The following is an 18091-nucleotide window of genomic DNA, read 5'->3' as shown; positions in this document are numbered from 1 at the left end:
AACAAAAATATATGGCTTATATATATTTTTAAAATATATGGCTTACTTATAAACAACAATAACAGCAATAAAACGCAGGTTCTCATCAACGTGAAAATGTCCAGTAAATTCCATGCTTTAATCAAAAGTTATCTCAATTTAATAGAAATACCACAGCGTTTTGCTGTCCACCGCTGATCATTTACCGATACGCATTGATGATTACCTGTTAATTATAACGAACATTGTTTTTTTTTCTATCACATGTTTGAACGGAAACGTGCAAAGGAAAACAGACGAAACTCAATGTCATCATTTCAGAAAAAATTGATTTGTTTACCAAATTCAGAAAAGAGAGAAAAGTAATGTTGCAGCCTTGACTCAAATTATCAAAATAAAATAATGTATCTGAATGTCTGTGTGTAATCTCTGGTTCACACTCAGCTTAAAAGCATTCCAGAGGCAGCTGTAAAGATAATGGGTTCGGTTATTAAAACATGGCTAACTTTTGATATACCATGGATCAATTTCAGTATTTCTTTTTTTTTTCACATGAGTGGAAGAACATGCTCGTCTAATACGTGCTTTAATGGTTGGTCAAATACAATTGCTATTTTAAGGGGAAAACATTAATCCAAGTCTCTTTTTGACTCATCCTGTAGTCTGTTGTGGAAAGAAGGAATAAGAAAACAAGATCATTTATCTAGGCCTAATGGTAAAATTTAAATTGCCGGACTTGACTGGAGGCGCAGATAATTATTTAGATGAAGTTCTCCGTAAAGTACCAGTTTGTTATTAACGGTGATAGACATATAAGGATTTTCAAATCTTGAAGCATCGAACCACCCCCCCCCCCAAAAAAAAATCTCGTTCACAAATTCAGGGTTTCACTTCGGCCCAGTACCAGCCCAAATTGTGTCCAATCTCCAAGAAGGAGATTAGATATTAGAGGGCGCCATTTTAAAAGTAGCCGGCGGTATCATGCCAAATCTGAGGGCCGAAAACTCGAATATCAGTTGATTTAGCCCCGTTCAAAGAGTGAGCTTTTTTATTGTCGAGTATAAAATATAATTGGGAGTACAAAATGTACTTTTGAGTAGAAAACGACTCTCTATCTATTTGAGATTTGAGAGGAATTCCCAGTGAAGACGTCAGTGTCATCGAAGATTGATATTTCACAAGTCGGAGATCGTAGGTTCGATTCCAACCCAGCACATCTTATTTTTCCCCGGTTAGAAAACGATGCCACAGATATGTGAATCGTTTCCCCCCCTCGAAAATGGTGGTGGCCTCTTGGTAGATCTTTCTGCTCTGAGTCTAGAGGTAGCGGGCTGAAAACCCGGCTAGAGTTGTATTTTTTCTTTCACTCTACAAGTACAAACAAGCTTCATATGTTTACAATTAGAAGTCCTGCTGCAGAAGTGCCGGTGGCCAGGAGGTAAATCACGGTTCGAGTCCAGAAGTAAACTGCTCTGCTGGTATATCGACCCGGGTGGGAATCGAACCCACAACCTCCGGCATGAGCGTCAGAGTACGTACCTACCACCAGGCCCACACGCTCTGCTTACATGAGGTGTACAAACGTAATATTTAACTGCATGTATTGTGCTTGGAATAATGCGAACAGTAAAAGAAAGAAATATGGAAAACAAAGTAGAGTTAGCGCGCATGCGCTTTCTCATGAGGGTTGAAGAAAGTACAGCCAAGTCAGCGCGTATGTCAACTCGTTCTTTGGGGATATTTCAAAGCTCAAGCATAATTGGTGACTTTTTAAATTTCTTGTAGAATGGCTAAATGCGGTTATAATTCTAGACTGAAATTGGGAGTCAAAGGAAGTGTTTGCCTTAGCTTTTATGTGTTTACAATTTGAAGGAAACACTGTGCAGCGAATTGTTGGAAACTGCTGGGACTGGCAAAATGAAAACACAGAACAAATTAAAATTGTGACTTGCTCGAATGTGGCATGCACTAATTTATTCATCACTTTAAAGTAGTGCAATGGAGAGTTAACTCCGAACTTCACGCTAAATTTAGTGAGCAATAAACTCAATTTACATAAATAAAAGCAATGGTTTTGAATGATCTTAATATGTTGAACTTGATCACCTAAACTACTTTCAACAAAGCTGTACTCAAAAGAATAGAAAGCTGGAATAGATTGTAGGTATATACACCAATTTAAAAAAAAATACATCTTAAATAATTTTGTAGCAACTTGCCATGAAAATATCTTAACATAATAAACTTTCTTCCTATTGTCTTCAGTGGAACTATAACAAAAATGTCGGTGTAAAAAGCTCCCAAAAGTCACGACTATTATTTTATTATTCACGATAGAATCATTCACGTGCTAGCGATTCACAATTAACTTACGACTTCACACATCGATATCAATATCACTCTTCAAGATGGAAGAATATATACAATGCAATAGACAGGACAGTCAAATTTACTTACTGAAAAAAATAGTATTTTGGTTGTAATATGCATATGTACGATGCAGCAGCTCCATATCTCTGACTAGGCTGAAGAAATGCAAGACACGCAACTTGCACATGTCTCACGTGCATCGGGGAAACTGATTTTTCTGCTCAAGCGGTTAACTTCATCGACACCATTGGCAAGATGGTTCCACCTGAATCATTCAACCACATTACAACGAGTGAAATCTGCAGGCGTTTTAACTGCATGTTTCAAAAAGGTTAATTGTTTACAAAGACAAAAATGGAATGTAATTCGCTTTCTACACACTATTAAACTTTAGTATACGCATTGTTACAGCGCCTTTTCTTACAACATGTATATGTAAAATATATTGCAGAATGACAATAAAAATCAACAATTTACATAATTTAAAAGGCTCATCTTTCATGAAGCAGTTAGAAATTATTTACAAATTGCATATGTATTTCGGAAACAGGTGTACATGGCTACATGCACAGAGTTTCGGTTGAGATTAACCTCTAGAACTAAAATGAAAAATTTATTTAGTGCATTAAGTGTTGATTGGTGTCAGTCAGCCCCTTGTTTTGTGACTTCAATTTACCGACAATGAAAGTGCAAAGTGTCAAACAAGCATATATACAGTGGGACAAAGCATGTCATCGGTGAGGGCGCTCTATATGCTACGATGATTTATAATTGTTATGCGTGTCATTTCACAGCACCTAAGTCTCTTTTCATGATGCCTTTATTTAGAATTTATTTTTCACCATGTTGAACAGTGACAGCAGAAACGCTGCGAAGTCCCGAACGGCTGTACAAGTCTCACGTCTGTCAGCTGAAGAATTGTCTGTGGAACCATGAGATTCATCTGTATTGGGGATTGAGTTTCAGACATGAATGTCATTTAGTTACATTTCTCTGATATTTGATGGGAGAAAATATGGAGGCTTGAAACAGAGGGAGGGGCGGATAGGACATAATAGTCCAATACCTGATAAGGCCAAAAAAAAAAGTCTCCGGTTTCTGGTATGGAGCTTGTCCAAAAAGTGGTGCGGCGACGCGGCTTTTTTTTTTTTTTTTACCTGACTTTTTTGCTTCAAATGTCGACTGATAACTGCAAATGGTTCCCGACTAAACTTAGAGCAAATATATGGGAGTCCAGAGAGGCCACATGAAGCTCATTTTCGATCATAACCCCATCTAAAAACACGTTAAAATTGTGCAGCAGCAGGATTCCAGTCAAACCAGTGAGTTTGGCGGTTTTGAGACATCATCTTTTATTGAAAAAAAAACGTTTTCTTTTTGCCGACGCGCATGGCTACGGCGACGCGCGCGCATACCAGAAACCGGAGACTTTTTTTTTTTGGCCTAAAGGGACAATTTATATATTTACAGTTAAACAGGTGTTTAACCGGACAGTGCTATTGTAATAGGATTGTGCCGTAAAACCAGAACGAGTGGGATACATCCGGCCCACTGTATAGACCAGATGCATGTAAAGACTTCAAATGGATAGCCATTCTGAATTCATTAAAGAGCAATCTGTGCGCTTTGGGACCAGCTTTACTAGGCTTGCCTTGTCTTGTTTCATTCTATTGAAAGTGAAGTTACTGAATTGTGAAAAAAGTTTGCTTGTCAATATTACTGTCTATTTTTCAACCCTCAGTCGAGAGGCTGGAGGGGTATTGTCATTGCCTATACGGCGTCCATTCGTATGTCCGGGCAGCTTAGTGTCCGGATGATAACTTGAGTTACAAATGTTGTTTGGGATTGTTACTTCGTCAGGGGGTTGCCCTTTGGAGTAGGCAAGTTTGGATTGATTCTGGGATGAAAAGGTCCAAGGTCAAGGTCACCGTAATGAATTAAATGTCAATGGTTTCCGGATGATAACTTGAGTTAGAAATGTGATTTGGGTTTCTAACTTCAGAAGGGGGTTGCCCTTGGGTACATGCAAAATGGAATGAGTTTTGGGGTCAAAAAGTCAAAGGTCAAGGTCACCGTGGCGAGTTAAAGGTAAATGGTTTCCGGATACTTGAGTTAGAAATGTAATTTGGGTTTCTCACTCCATGCCCCAGTAGGGGGCTATTGCCCTTGCTGGTATAGGTAAGTTGGGATTTGGTCTGGGGCCAGAAGGTCAAAGGTCAAGGTCACAGTGATGAGTTGAAGGTGGTTTCCGGATGATAGCTTGACTCCGGCTGAGGGGTTTCAACAGCAACACTGTTATTTGAGTATTCTTTATTACAACGAATGACTGATTATAATTTTCTTATTTTTTATATTATTGTTTACCTTGAAGAACCGTGACAGTAACAACACCTCCCTCCTCTGTCCATTTTGTTGCAACTGAGGCCGGTTCTCTCGGCATTATACTCTGATTAGCCTCGGATTCATCTAAAAATAAAGGGCATAGGTCATATCACAGGTCATAGGTCACACTGATTGCAACATATGCTTGCAATCCTGTGTTACAACGGTCAAACTCCTTTTAAAAGTTTTTGAAGGGAGGGAAGTGGTTTGGCTACTTATTCTTTTTCAACAAAACAAATAATTGTACGGTCGAAGATTTTAAGGTTTTGAGTGTAAAGGGGTGTACGTATGGCTCATTTTTCTTTCAGTAAAGTAGCCATGGACTACCTATTTTGAACTGCATGTATATCGCTTTAAATGTTTAGAGTTTAAGATGCTGAGATGTTCGTTTTGCATTTTGGCTACTCTTTGGCTGCCCGTTGCAATGATGTACCAGCTGAAATGGGGAAGGTAGGGTTTAGAAGAAGCCCGTAACTTTGACTTCTGATTAGTACATTCTTTGATTTTAATTAAAATAGTGTGGTATTTTCAGCTCGTTTCACTATGAATAGGCCTATTTGTCAAATTAGCTACGACAGAAGCAGGGGGCAGTTTGGAAGCACTACAGCTACAACAACCCCTCCCAGCTCTGTGTGTTAATGTAATGATTTTGGAACAGTTTACCTTGATTTTCCCTCCTCACAGCTTCATAAATGTTTCTATTTCTCCTCTTCACACAGATGCAAATGCCTATGATAACGCCGATAGCAGTGATGAGTGCACACACTACAGGAACGACACTCTGCACAGCCGAGCCATCTGGAAGTTTTGCTGCCGAAAGAAAATGGAAATGCTGCTTCAGGTATGCGGCGGTGTGCTATTCATACACCTTCAGGATAATCATGCAAAGAACATTTGTTTTGACACGATCAATAGTCGGTGTTTCAGTCAAAACCAGATACAAGACCAATACGAGACCAATTGTAGAGAGAGTCCAAGAACAGCCGCAAGACCAGCCTCAAGTAACTGGGTACGCACAATGACAAAGAAATTCCTTCGGGGCAATTAATTTGAATCGCTGGTGGCTTGAATTGAGACTGGAGGTTTTGTGTCGGTCTGATGATGGTCATATGATCTCAACCACAACACTGTCAATAGTGTAACCACATCATCAAGAGGTTGAAATACAGGAGGTTACATGGACATGCGGTTTAATATACAACAAAATACTAGCAAAACTTAAGATATTAAGAAGATTCTAAAATTGCGACTCCCCATGTCTTTGCAGGACTTGCAATGAAATTAAGAGACCTCGCTGAGATAATACAAGTATCTAAACTGTTAAGGATTTCAACCTGACAAAAATGCAAAATATTGTTGTTACGTATTTTGTTAAAAAAAATTATCTTTATTTTATATACACTTTGAAGTACTTTTTATTGTTCATGTTTTTTTAATGAGTGAGTCTATAAATAAACACATTTAATTGTAGCATAACTGGTTTTAGTTGTTAAAGGAATAGTAAATGTAAAAATATCATATGAAGTTCACATGTACACATTAGTTTTTAACTGCGAGACATGTTTTTTAATAAACCATTACAAGTACTACAAAAAAGACTAGATGTTCAGAGTGTCTCACTGTCTTGCTGAATGTGTATTTAACCTCACATTAATGGTTGTTTTGGCAAGTGGCAAGCTGATCATCTTGACACTTGCCTAACAAACATATTTCCTGTGAGGTTAAATCCACATTCAGCAAGACAGTGATCTATAAGACGCTCTTTCGGCTTTATTTAGATGTCAGTTTCTAACTTCTGATTGTTGAAATGTTTGCTGATATCAGGGAGCCAGAACAGAGTCCTCTTTGTACCTATCTCACTGACTCACTGACTGACTCATTGACTAGACTGTTACTTGTAAACCGAACTAAAATGGGATTATCTCGCTGAAACCATGGATTGGCTAGCCTGTTCATCACCAGTCTTTCGCAGCACTTCAATAACTGTGCAAGCCAGTAATCAGATAATCGGTTACATGGGGTTTTGGATTCACACACAAGCTGATACAATGCTTTCGCCATTGGTAATCACGTACCCGGATTTGTCTACATCTAGTCCACGTTGTAGAACAATGCAAACAAAGACGATGCCACAAGCTTTCTGTAACATTTCGCGATGCCTTTTTTTGATTTAACTATCAGCAGAGGTACTTTATTGCCACACATTTTTAGTGATGTTATACAGGGTGGTAAAATAAAACACCGGAACATCAGACTTCCACTACCTTGATACTCAAACCACCTGTACAAATTGATGGAGAATTATGATACCAACATATCTCAATTCGGTCAAGTAGTTTCTGCTGCAGAGCCTATTTTGTGAAGGATACTTCTTTCATGAGGGCATTATTAGATAACGATCCCTATATCAATTACAAAATAAGCCAAATACCCGGGCGCGGTTTAGTAATTCATCGGGACAAAAATCACCTTGCTTCACAAAATAGGCTCAAGAACAAAAACTACTGGACAGAAGCTGGCGATCTTGGTTTCATTTTTCTTCTAAAGAGATTATCCGTGCATTGTTATAATTGGTTTGAATCTCCGAATAGTGGAAGTATGAGGTTCCGGATTTTTTGACCACCCTGTATAGTTCATTGTAATCCCACCTTGAACGGTCCGATTTTTCTGAGAAATTAGTTCATCACTGTGGTCAACGCTCCTACTGGTTGCACTGTCCATTGTTGAGCCCGGAACTATTAATAAAATGTAGATTGAAATGGTGAGACCAAATCTGAATGTTTCATAACAAATAATACAAAATAAAGTTGGCTAGCAAGTGCAAATGTAGAGGACTTTGTTCAGGTGGATAGCCTTTTGATAGAAACATGGAAGAGTTGATCACGGAGAAAGCCCAAACAGGAAAGGGCGAATTACACTTTATTGACGATTATGCCTTACATGCAGACAAAGCATTGAGCCCAGCAAGGAATTTACTATTAATCAAACGTGTAAAACAAGCAGGCAAACGTTGGTCATTGAATTACCTGTCTCAATGACGTCATAATATGCAGAAGACATTTCTTGGTGATGCAGAAACACATGACACCAGACACGACTGGTTGGCATGTCTAATGTGTTTAAAACCAACGAGCCACCAACGGTGATGTTGTAATCGCCACGGTAATCATCTGCAACCATGATTCCCCCACCAGAGAACTTCACACCGATGATGCTGGTTCTCATGGTGTCTCCGCTGCCAAGGGACCAGTAGACAGTGGCAGCCTGTTTGTGCATGCGCAGTACGGGACATGTCAACTTCACGTGTCCTTGCCCTTTTTCGAGAATGTTTACAACCTGTGCATTGTCCACGATTGGAAATGTGGGACCTGTGGGAAATATAAAAGAACAAGTCTGTATTAACAGGAAGTTCGCAATAACTGTAGAGTAGAGGGTGGGTTTACATAATTATGTACACGGTGAAATATGTTTCTTGCCTTAAACTCCATGTGATACTAATAAAACCAAAACGATTTCAGTTTGAACTAAGAGACATCAAGGACAATGCTCTTTTTTCCATAAATAGTGAAAGGACAATTTTACGGAATGAAAGACTTTAGATACTGAGAAAACTGTGGAGATTTTAGTCCTAAGCAAGATTTTAGGAAAGCAAAAGTGATTAATTGGGTACCGACACACACATTCGTAAAAGTCATTGGGTGGGACTCAAACCAGGATCCAACAGCATGGAAAAGAGGTTAATTAGCACCATAGAAATTATTGTGCAATTAGTTAATAGTAATGGCAAGTGATGCATGCAGATGCTTCACCTGACACAGTAACTCGCACTGATCCTTTTCTTTGCACCCCTGTCGCACTGGGCACCACACCGCACACGTAGTCTCCTTCATCAGCCGCTTGAACTTGGTTTATGACCAACCCGTATGAACTGGACATCCAGTAATGACGACTCGAAATAAAGTTAGTACCAACTTCTGGGTTGGCGTATCGGGCTATAAGTTGGCTTCCTTTGAACCAGAAGACCAAACTCACGGACTCCTCTTCCCTGTAGCTTGGACACTGAATGTGATGAGTCTGGTTCCGGTGTACGTAGACCTCACCTGCTGTTAGGTCCATGGCCTCTTTAAAGCTCGGGACATCAGCTGAATGAAAATAAAATCGAACATTTCTAAAATGGACGCACAACAGAAGCTTCGTGTAAGAGGAGATTTTGACATTAGTGCTTTCATTACCATTTTCTAATGATAAAGCAAGTTCATTGATTTCTTCAACTCTTTCCGAAAATTTATATTGATGTTATATATGCTGAATTTTAAAACTGGGGGACTTTTGGGTAACATTTCCTTGCATATATTTTGTATTAATATATTCTCATTGTTTGCTTTTTTGACATTAAGAACGCCCCGATTATAATGCAATTTTTTCGGTATTTTTTTAGACGGGGTTAACCTTAGTACAGGGTTAGTCAGAAAACAAGAAACCCACGTGTCGGGACCATTGTTTTAGTGAAGTTCTGTACGTAGCACTTTCAAAATCTCAGATATGAGAGCCCATTTCGTAAGCTCTCTTTCAGTACAAGAATTATTCGAATCACTCATGTAATTTGCAAGTTACGGAATTTTACACGCAACCACCGTTTTAAAGTTCTATCCACGGATCACAAAAATAGAAGTGTTCTTTCAGAAAATCAAAACAAATCACATAGGGGTGTATGGTTTTCGTTTTGCTGAAAGAACGCACGCCTTTTTGTGATATGTGGACAGAACTTTAAAACGGTGGTTGTGTTTAAAATTTCATAACTTAAAAAATATTTAGCTATGAGGGCCCTAATCCCAACAAATTGTCTTCAATCAGTAAAATGTAATGCAAATATATACTCACTCAGGACAGTGACAGAAATAGTTTGCCTCCTCTCTAACGCAGTAGCGCTGGAGACTACACTGCAAACATACTCCCCCTGGTCCCTCATGTCGACATGACTTATGATCAAATCATGCGAGTGGGACATCCGATAACGATCGCTCGAAGCATAACTACTGTCAACTTTGCGATCGGTATAGCGGGTAAGTAGTTGTTCCCCTTTGAACCAAATCACGTGACGCAATCGTTCGTTATTGTTGTAGCTGGGGCACCGGATGTGCTGAGTTTGACCTCTGTGAAGAATGACCTCGTTCGGTGAGAGGTAAGTCGGTAATTTGACATTCCCAGCTGCGAAATAAATAGATTTTTAAATACGTAAGGTGCTAAATTAATCTGATTAAAAAAATAAAATTTAATTTATCTAAATTAATCTTAATTTTCGGTGTTCTCAATTACTTAGCTTACTGTTGCTGACAATGACGCAAGGTAGTTTGAAAGAGGAAGTCTAAAACTCCAACTTCAGTTTTTGCTAGTCCGAGGGGACAGCCTATACTATTCCTTTATGTACAACACTGATTTACTGACTCACTCTCACTTATGAGCTGAGCATTGGTACTGTATAATTATGACTGATCCGTTATGCTATTTTTGTGTGACCAGTCAATATTCTAACATACAGGTCTCATCAGGAACATTTTTAATACGCGTAATGTTACTACCGCATAGGCTGTACGTTATGATGAGCCATTTACTTTAAGAAGCAGTTCCCTCTGTAGTTACAGAAAACGTTTGCTGTAGCGCCCTTGCTTGTTTGCTTACATTGCTGCATCCAGCAAGCACTTTTTGGGATAGCCAGCTGTATTCAACGGGCACATTCCGACATATCTAAAATGCTGGTGTATATTGTTGTCGTTCTACTCAGCTGCTCATGCGTGCTTCATCGCAAACTTGGCACTGTTTGGGGTCACGTACGTGATTCAAAAAGACTTTCGATCGTTCATGTGGGTCGCTTTTTCGCTTGAGATTTATTTATTTATTTATTTATTTTTTCAGATATTTGAAGCTATCACACAGGGCAAACAAATACTGAACATAAAACCTGACGTGGCGAATTTTTTTTTTTTTTTACATAGAATAGGTTTGTTATCGCTAGATGGTTTGTTTTGATAAAAAATAACCAATTTTAAAAGCCCACTATATAAACGGTATTGTTTTAGTGTTTTTTGGATTGCTCGATAGGTAGTACTCAATCGAACTCAATGTACTTTGAGGGCAGGTTCTGACCGGCAAACTGGGGCTAAAAACCTAAAGTGAGAGTTTGATTTTTATGAAGCAAGTATTTGAATATCGGTGATAAATAATATAAGCATGTAGCGCTATTTTTAAGTGTTTTATATGACGACAGACGACATTTTACACACAACATTTAATCAATTCCGACGAATAAAAAACGTGTTGGTTTTTAGACAATATTCAAACGCGACTGTTCTCGGCAATCTACTTGCACCGATTAGAATGTTCGTCTTCTAATTAATGTAGTGAAGCACATGACTTGCGACAAAAACGAACAGTGCAACCATTACAATTGGAAAATTAAGATCCATTTTCAGAAGTTGAAATTCCCGCTTTGGTTATTGAGGGCGCTCTCATTCTTTCATTGGTAGCTGAACTACTGTTGAAAGGAAGGCAGCCGATATGAAAAAAAAAAATAAAAAAAAAAAAAGTACGTTGAAACATTATTGAAACATTAGTGAAACTTTAATGGTCATTCTGTTTGTTAGAAACCAATTAATCGGGCTAAAAATGGTTTCTGGAATGAGAGTAAACACTGTTTTAGGAATTTATGATGGATGTACCTTACCTAACAAATTAATGGTATCGTCAGTGTCAGAGGTCACTGACCTTTGAAAACGTCAGGCACGAAAAGAAAACAAGTTCATGTAGAGGACACGTCATGATCGTTATATATTTCCTACAATTATTTTGATTTCCCCTCCCTTCGCCATCATCAGGGAAAAGACATCTCTGAACTAATCTGGATAGTCATATACATGTAACAACAATTTATTGATACATATAGTGCAATTGACGCACCAATCGACATAAAAGAAACACACCACATTACATGTGTATGTCAAATCATCAAATCGTGCAAATTGCGTACCTTATTTATTAAAATAACCTTATTCAATATAACGGTTAAAAAATAGATTAATGATGGTTAGGCAATAAGGCGGCAACTCGAAGGCACTCAACCCATGAACCCTGCACCTCGATCCGAACATCACGTGACGTTTGCATACAAAGTCTATTTGCATTGTTGGCTTCAGAAAATGGCGCCAATAATAGCGCGCCACACTGAAATACGTAGGCCTACTGTACGCCAGGAAATCACCTAATGATCGATTTTCTCAGATGGTTCCACATATTGGCTACAAGTCTTTGCATGGAACTACACACCAACAATGGGTGCTGCCTTCTACGGCGATTGTGTCAGGTATTTCTCAGTTTGTTTTCATGTATGGATAAAACACGCATATACCTGTAGGTCTAACAAATAACGATTACCGAGCAGGTTGAATTCTGCTACTTTGCATGTTTTCACTAATAAAATACATCAACAGATACCAGTCTGCATGTGAACTTAGTTAATAAAACTGCACAGGTAGAATAGGCAAAGCTACTTCTTGTTTGCATCCAGATAATAGTCATGATGAATCAACAATAATTGTTGATTCATATGGCTCTTTTTTTTTTCCATGAGACCAGCTTTAATAAGCTTGAGCTGTCTTTTTTCCACTTTTTCACTGAGCAACCAAAACACACTTTACAATTTCTTAGCAAATAAATTTGATGAACGCAGGATAGTTTGGCTTTGTACCAATTATTACCTTGATATAAAGAACGGACAGTTGTATTTCATTTAAATTATGTTGAATAACGTTCTGTCAAATCCAAGAAGGCAAGAGCTTTTGTGATCCACATTGAATGTTTGCATATATGTAAATTTTTCCAAATCCATACCCCGATATTTATGCCTATTCCGCAGCCTACAACCAAATTGATCACCTAACCGCCATACAAGGTTCACTTGTAGACAACAAATAGCAATAGCATTCAGATCAAATTGTAACAAGCCTAGGCCCTATATCGATTGTTATATACATGAATATATATATCTAAAAAAAAGATTATCTGGGTCCCGTACTTACCTGTTCTCGTTAGTCTACCTGCACCAATTGGGTGTTCGTCTTCTAAGTAATGTAGTGAAGCACATGTGTCAAAAACGAACAATGCAACCATTAAAATTGGAAAATTAAGATCCATTTTCAGAGGTTTGAATTTGAATGTCCCACTTTTTAGAGGTTTGAAATTGAGTGCGCTTTCCTTTTATTGGTAGACTAACTTCTATTGAGGGAAATGCCACCCATATCAAAAAGGGACATAGGTAAAAACACACGTAAACAAAATAACAAAAATAAGTAATACAAGTAAATAATTGATACTTTAATGTCATTCTGTTGATTAAAAACCAATCAGGCTAAAATTTGGCTTTCAGAATAATAGTAAACACTGTTTTAGGAACTTATGATGAATGTACCTCACCTAAAAAAATAATGGTATCGTCTGCAGTGCAGCTGAGTGCGGTTGGGCTTTAAAGCGGGAACTCGCAGGGCCCCGACCTATTGAACCCTGCATCTCAATCCAACCACCACGTGACGTTTGCGTCAATAACTAATTACACCTATTGTTATTGTAAGACTTCAATATTCTTGTTTTTAGGTGTTGGGCTTTAGCCCAAAACCTATTGTTTTTGCTAGGGTCTTTAGTTATTTTTTCTTCTATACACATTCCTTCTCCTGAACTGTGTGTCAAAATGAAAACATATATGAACTTCAATTGTCAATACATGAATGCACAACCTACCGCAGATGGGTGCAGACCAGTAAATCGGTCCGAAATTGCCTGCGCCGGCCAAATCACGATTTGCATGCCCTCAAAACCTTCGGTATTTGGGCATGCTTCGGGCCATGAACTTGAGGGTTTGTAAAAAATATGGGTGGAAGCCGTGCACAGGACTGGGAGCTTGCAGTTCTGTGTAATTTTGCTGTAATTTGGACCCTAAAAGCGCCCCTATTTTGCAATGGAGTGTAGGCATCGTTTTTCAAAATGGCGATGGGCTTCAAGACTATTTTCAGGGGTGATCATCTTCAGATGGAAATTTCCCCTAAAAGTCATCAGTTGACCCCCCGAAAATTGAAAAGAAAATGAAAGATGATGAAATAAGCTTTAATTTGATGTGTGTCTCGAACACCTTGGAGAGTTGTGAGTATTTTTTCCGAATTTTTGAAGTGGGAGCATTTACCATTGGGGTCTATGGAAGTTTATTTACTGGTCTGCTACCTGTAGTTTCAAAATGGCGCCTTCCATCGTTTGTTGTCAAATGTTTGCGGAGTGTTTTTTCTCTCAGGGGGGCGGAACCTTGGGGGGGGGGGGCAGCGTTTCAAAAGGGGTCACCAATGGCGGTTCCGCAACAAATGCGCCCAAAATCTGAATACGGCCGATGGACCGTCGTCCGATCACAGCAATTTCGAGCGAACAAGGGGGGGGGGGGGTAATTTGGGGTCGGAAAGAGCAAAAACTCAATTAACGCCCGTTGGGGGCGCCCTACAGTAAGGCAGCCGCAAACAGAGGGCTTGTGTTTAGGCCAGAAATCGCAGTCAGAGATTTTTTTTCTTGCAATTTTTTGATGAAATATGAGTCATCCATCCTTCCTCGTGCCGTACAAGTGGTTTGGGGAAATTTTTCAAAACCTCGCTTCTCTATAGGGTGCAGACCAGTAAATCGGTCCGAAATTGCCTGCGCCGGCCAAATCACGATTTGCATGCCCTCAAAATCTTCGGTATTTGGGCATGCTTTGGGCCATGAACTTGAGGGTTTGTAAAAAATATGGGTGGAAGCCGTGCACAGGACTGGGAGCTTGCAGTTCTGTGTAATTTTGTTGTAATTTGGACCCTAAAAGCGCTCTATTTTGCAATGGAGTGTAGGCATCGTTTTTCAAAATGGCGATGGGCTTCAGGACTTTTTTCAGGGGTGATCATCTTCAGATGGAAATTTCCCCTAAAAGTCATCAGTTGACCCCCCGAAAATTGAAAAGAAAATGAAAGATGATGAAATAAGCTTTAATTTGATGTGCGTCTCGAACACCTTGGAGAGTTGTGAGTATTTTTTCCGAATTTTTGAAGTGGGAGCATTTACCATTGGGGTCTATGGAAGTTTATTTACTGGTCTGCTACCAGATGTGCTTTTTTGCAATTACGTAATCATGACATAATCACGGGTCACGTGACGTCACTTCAAAGTGTAATAAATTTAATCTTTGAAATTCCATATAAAATCAACCGTGAGAGACCGGAACCTGAAATTTGCGGAAATCGACATGGAAATACATGATCTTCATTTTATTTTGTTCGCGTTAAATCACGTGACCCTTCCTTCCGGTCGAAACAGGAAGTGCCTAATAATTTTAAAGTGGAAAAAGATATGAACTTGCTTTTAACGATTGAAGTGTCTGCCTGGATTGACCTTTCAAAAAAAATAATGGGTGACGCCATGAAGTGTTGGAGCGCCCTCTAGCGGCAGGTTAAAAAACGTCAAAAACGCATTTTCACTTGATGTCTGTGGCGAAGTTTGCGGTAATCGCTTCAAAGTTAATGTACATGATGACCATAATGCAGACAACACCTGTGCGCGAAAAAAAAAATGATTACGTCATCAGACCGGAAGTTACAATAAAAAGACCTTTAAACCTTCAAAAATTGCTAGAAAATATACCGTGATAGATATAATCAAGATTTGGCTGTATATAGCACAGTTAAAATAGCTCTTGAACTTTCTGGTAATGACGTCAAAATGACGTCATCAGGTATCGTATTACATGCAATCACAGGTATCTAGATTAAATCTTTGAAAATCAATATAAAATCAACTGCTACAGATTTGATTTTGTTTTTTATGGCAATCGATACAATATTGAAGGGTCTTCAGTTTTGGTGTTAAGTGCAAAATCACGTGACCCTTCCGGTCGAAACAGGAAGTGCCTTATTATTTGAAATTGGCAGAAGATGCGAACTTGCTTTCAACGATGTGAGTGACTGCCTAGGCAGTACTGTACAAACATATTACAGGTGACGTCATCAAATGTTAAAGCGCCCTCTAGCGGCAGTTTAAAAAACGTCGAAAACGCATTATCACTTGATGTATGTGGCGAAATTTGCGGTAATCGCTTTAAACCTAACATACATGATGAACTTAATGCAGAAAAGACCTGTGCGTGAAAAAAATGGATGACGTGATCAGACCGGAAGTTATAAAGAAAATAGTTTGAAACCTTAAACAATTGCTAAAAAATCAACCGTGAGAGATATCAGTTATTTCATGTAGCTTTTCTTTCCATTCGAATAACACGCCAAAACCGTGCACAAACATCGCCATTCCTATATCATAATGGGAAGTACAGACAAAAGATCAACCACTTTTAAGGAAAGGCACAATAAAAGAAAAGTGTAACTCCCCCTCGAAAAAATGGGGGAAATATCTAGAAAGACGACGATGACCAGTTCTGTTACAAAAATTCCATGAACGGAAAATTCAAGCCTACCTGGACTGGCGGTTAATGGGTCCGATGTGGATACTGTCTGGGCAAGCGAGACATTAAGCGAAGCCAAATTCACCACAATTATTCCTGCGAGACGAATGTCCGCCATGATGCTCTGAATACAAGGAATCGCACTAAATCGATTTTCTAAATGTAGTTAAGCCTGGATATTTTCTTTCCTGTTGTGCAACAACCCACATTCATTAGGAAACTAGCCGGCCCCCCAATCAACACATTTTACGACATAAAGGGTAAAATGTATTATACTTTATATATATCTGAATGCTATTGCGTGAGTTCAATGTTGTTGCGGGGAACAGTGCACGAGAATATTAACGTATTGAAGGCAAGCCGCATGCAAATTGGGATCCTGTGCATCCCGGGGCAGCCAAAACAAGCAAAGCATTGCTTGCGTGCCGTGTGCAAACTTGCGGGCATAATGCCATTGCGGACGTTACATAACCAATTCTTTTTTATGTGCCGCGCAAGGATTCTGCGGCAGCCAATTGGCGTAATTGGTTTTTAGCGGGAGCGCGTATGTTGCCGATAAGGGATCTCCATTTTATGTCACGGCTTCAAGCAATCCACATCAACGTTCGATTGAAACAATTTCTTTTTATGTTGCGCTGCTTGGCAAATGAATCGTACAGATTTGTTTATTTTGAACCCTACATCTCAATCCATTATCACCTTACGTTTGTATCAATAACGAAGTCTGTTTGCATATTGTTGGCTACGTGAAACGGCGTCCATTATAAGGCTGCGCCACATCACTGGTTGTGACTGAACCGCGGAAGGGCGTACTGTGCGTCCGGGAATGATTACCTGATGACCGATTTTCTCAGACGGTTCCACAATACTGCATCACGGTACGGATGTCTTCGCACGATTCAATAGCGGGTGCTGCATTCTACGGAGATTGTGACAGGTATTTCCCATTTTGTTTTGGTGTATGCATGAAACACGCATATCCATGTAGGTCTAACAAATAACGATTCCGACTCGGGGGTGAGGTTGAATGCTGCTGCAATATTAAATGAAATTTCAATAAGACATAAGGTACTATATTAATTTGATACATATATCGGTGTTCTCAATTACTTAGCTTACTGATGTTTACAATGACTGAAGGAGATTTAATATAGGATTTCTTAAACAACTACAGGTTATACTAGTCCCAGAGGACAGCCTCCTATTCTCTCATGTATAACTCTTATTTACTAACTCACTCTCACTTGTGAGCTAAGTAGTGCTATTGTATAGGATTACCCCGTTATGCCAATTGCGACCAGCCTTTTTTTCTCCAACAAACATGTTAGTTTGATTTGATGAAGCCGTATTTTTGAATACGATGATAATTGATTTAGGCATTTATTGCTATTTTAAGTGATTGTATGTCGACATTTTACACAAAACTAATCAATTCCGACGAAAAAATATTAGATTTTTTTTGACAATATTCAAACGCGGTCAATAAAAAAATCAATCAAAAAATCTAGCGAAAACTTGTTCACAAATCTGACTACTTTATAATCCCCTCTACCGTTATTTACAAGTATGAATTTAAACCTTTGAAGCTATATTCTTGTCAAAAATTGGTCCTTAATATAAACAAACGACATCTGAGAAAAAAAACCCGGTTGTTTCATGAAATCACTGTTTCTACACTCTCAGAAAACGTCTTTAAACATTACTTTGAGAAATAAACTGTGATTAAACTAAATAGTAATAAAATAACAACGGCTCCCTAATTAAGTGGTGTGTTTAACAATACAATGCAAAGATATCTTTTTGAGTCACATCATCGGTGTCTAATCGGCAGCCCTTAATACGTGTGCAAAT

The 18091-nt window shown here is 38.8% G+C and overlaps 1 protein-coding gene across 1 annotated transcript; it reads right to left on the bottom strand.

Annotated features, from left to right (window-relative positions):
• Positions 1-4506: 4506 nt before the first annotated feature.
• Positions 4507-16358, bottom strand: LOC119728886. Its single transcript, XM_038201355.1, has 7 exons — positions 16253-16358; positions 9613-9939; positions 8541-8873; positions 7758-8099; positions 5395-5541; positions 4714-4815; positions 4507-4619 (listed from the first exon to the last, which is right to left on the bottom strand). Exons 1-7 carry the CDS (start codon positions 16356-16358, stop codon positions 4507-4509), a joined length of 1470 nt encoding a protein of 489 aa, XP_038057283.1.
• Positions 16359-18091: the final 1733 nt, after the last annotated feature.

This window comes from Patiria miniata, unplaced genomic scaffold (assembly GCF_015706575.1).
Source record: "Patiria miniata isolate m_02_andy unplaced genomic scaffold, ASM1570657v1 HiC_scaffold_1, whole genome shotgun sequence".
NCBI classification, from domain to species: Eukaryota; Metazoa; Echinodermata; class Asteroidea; order Valvatida; family Asterinidae; genus Patiria; species Patiria miniata.
This window is presented reverse-complemented; position numbering and strand designations above follow the sequence as displayed.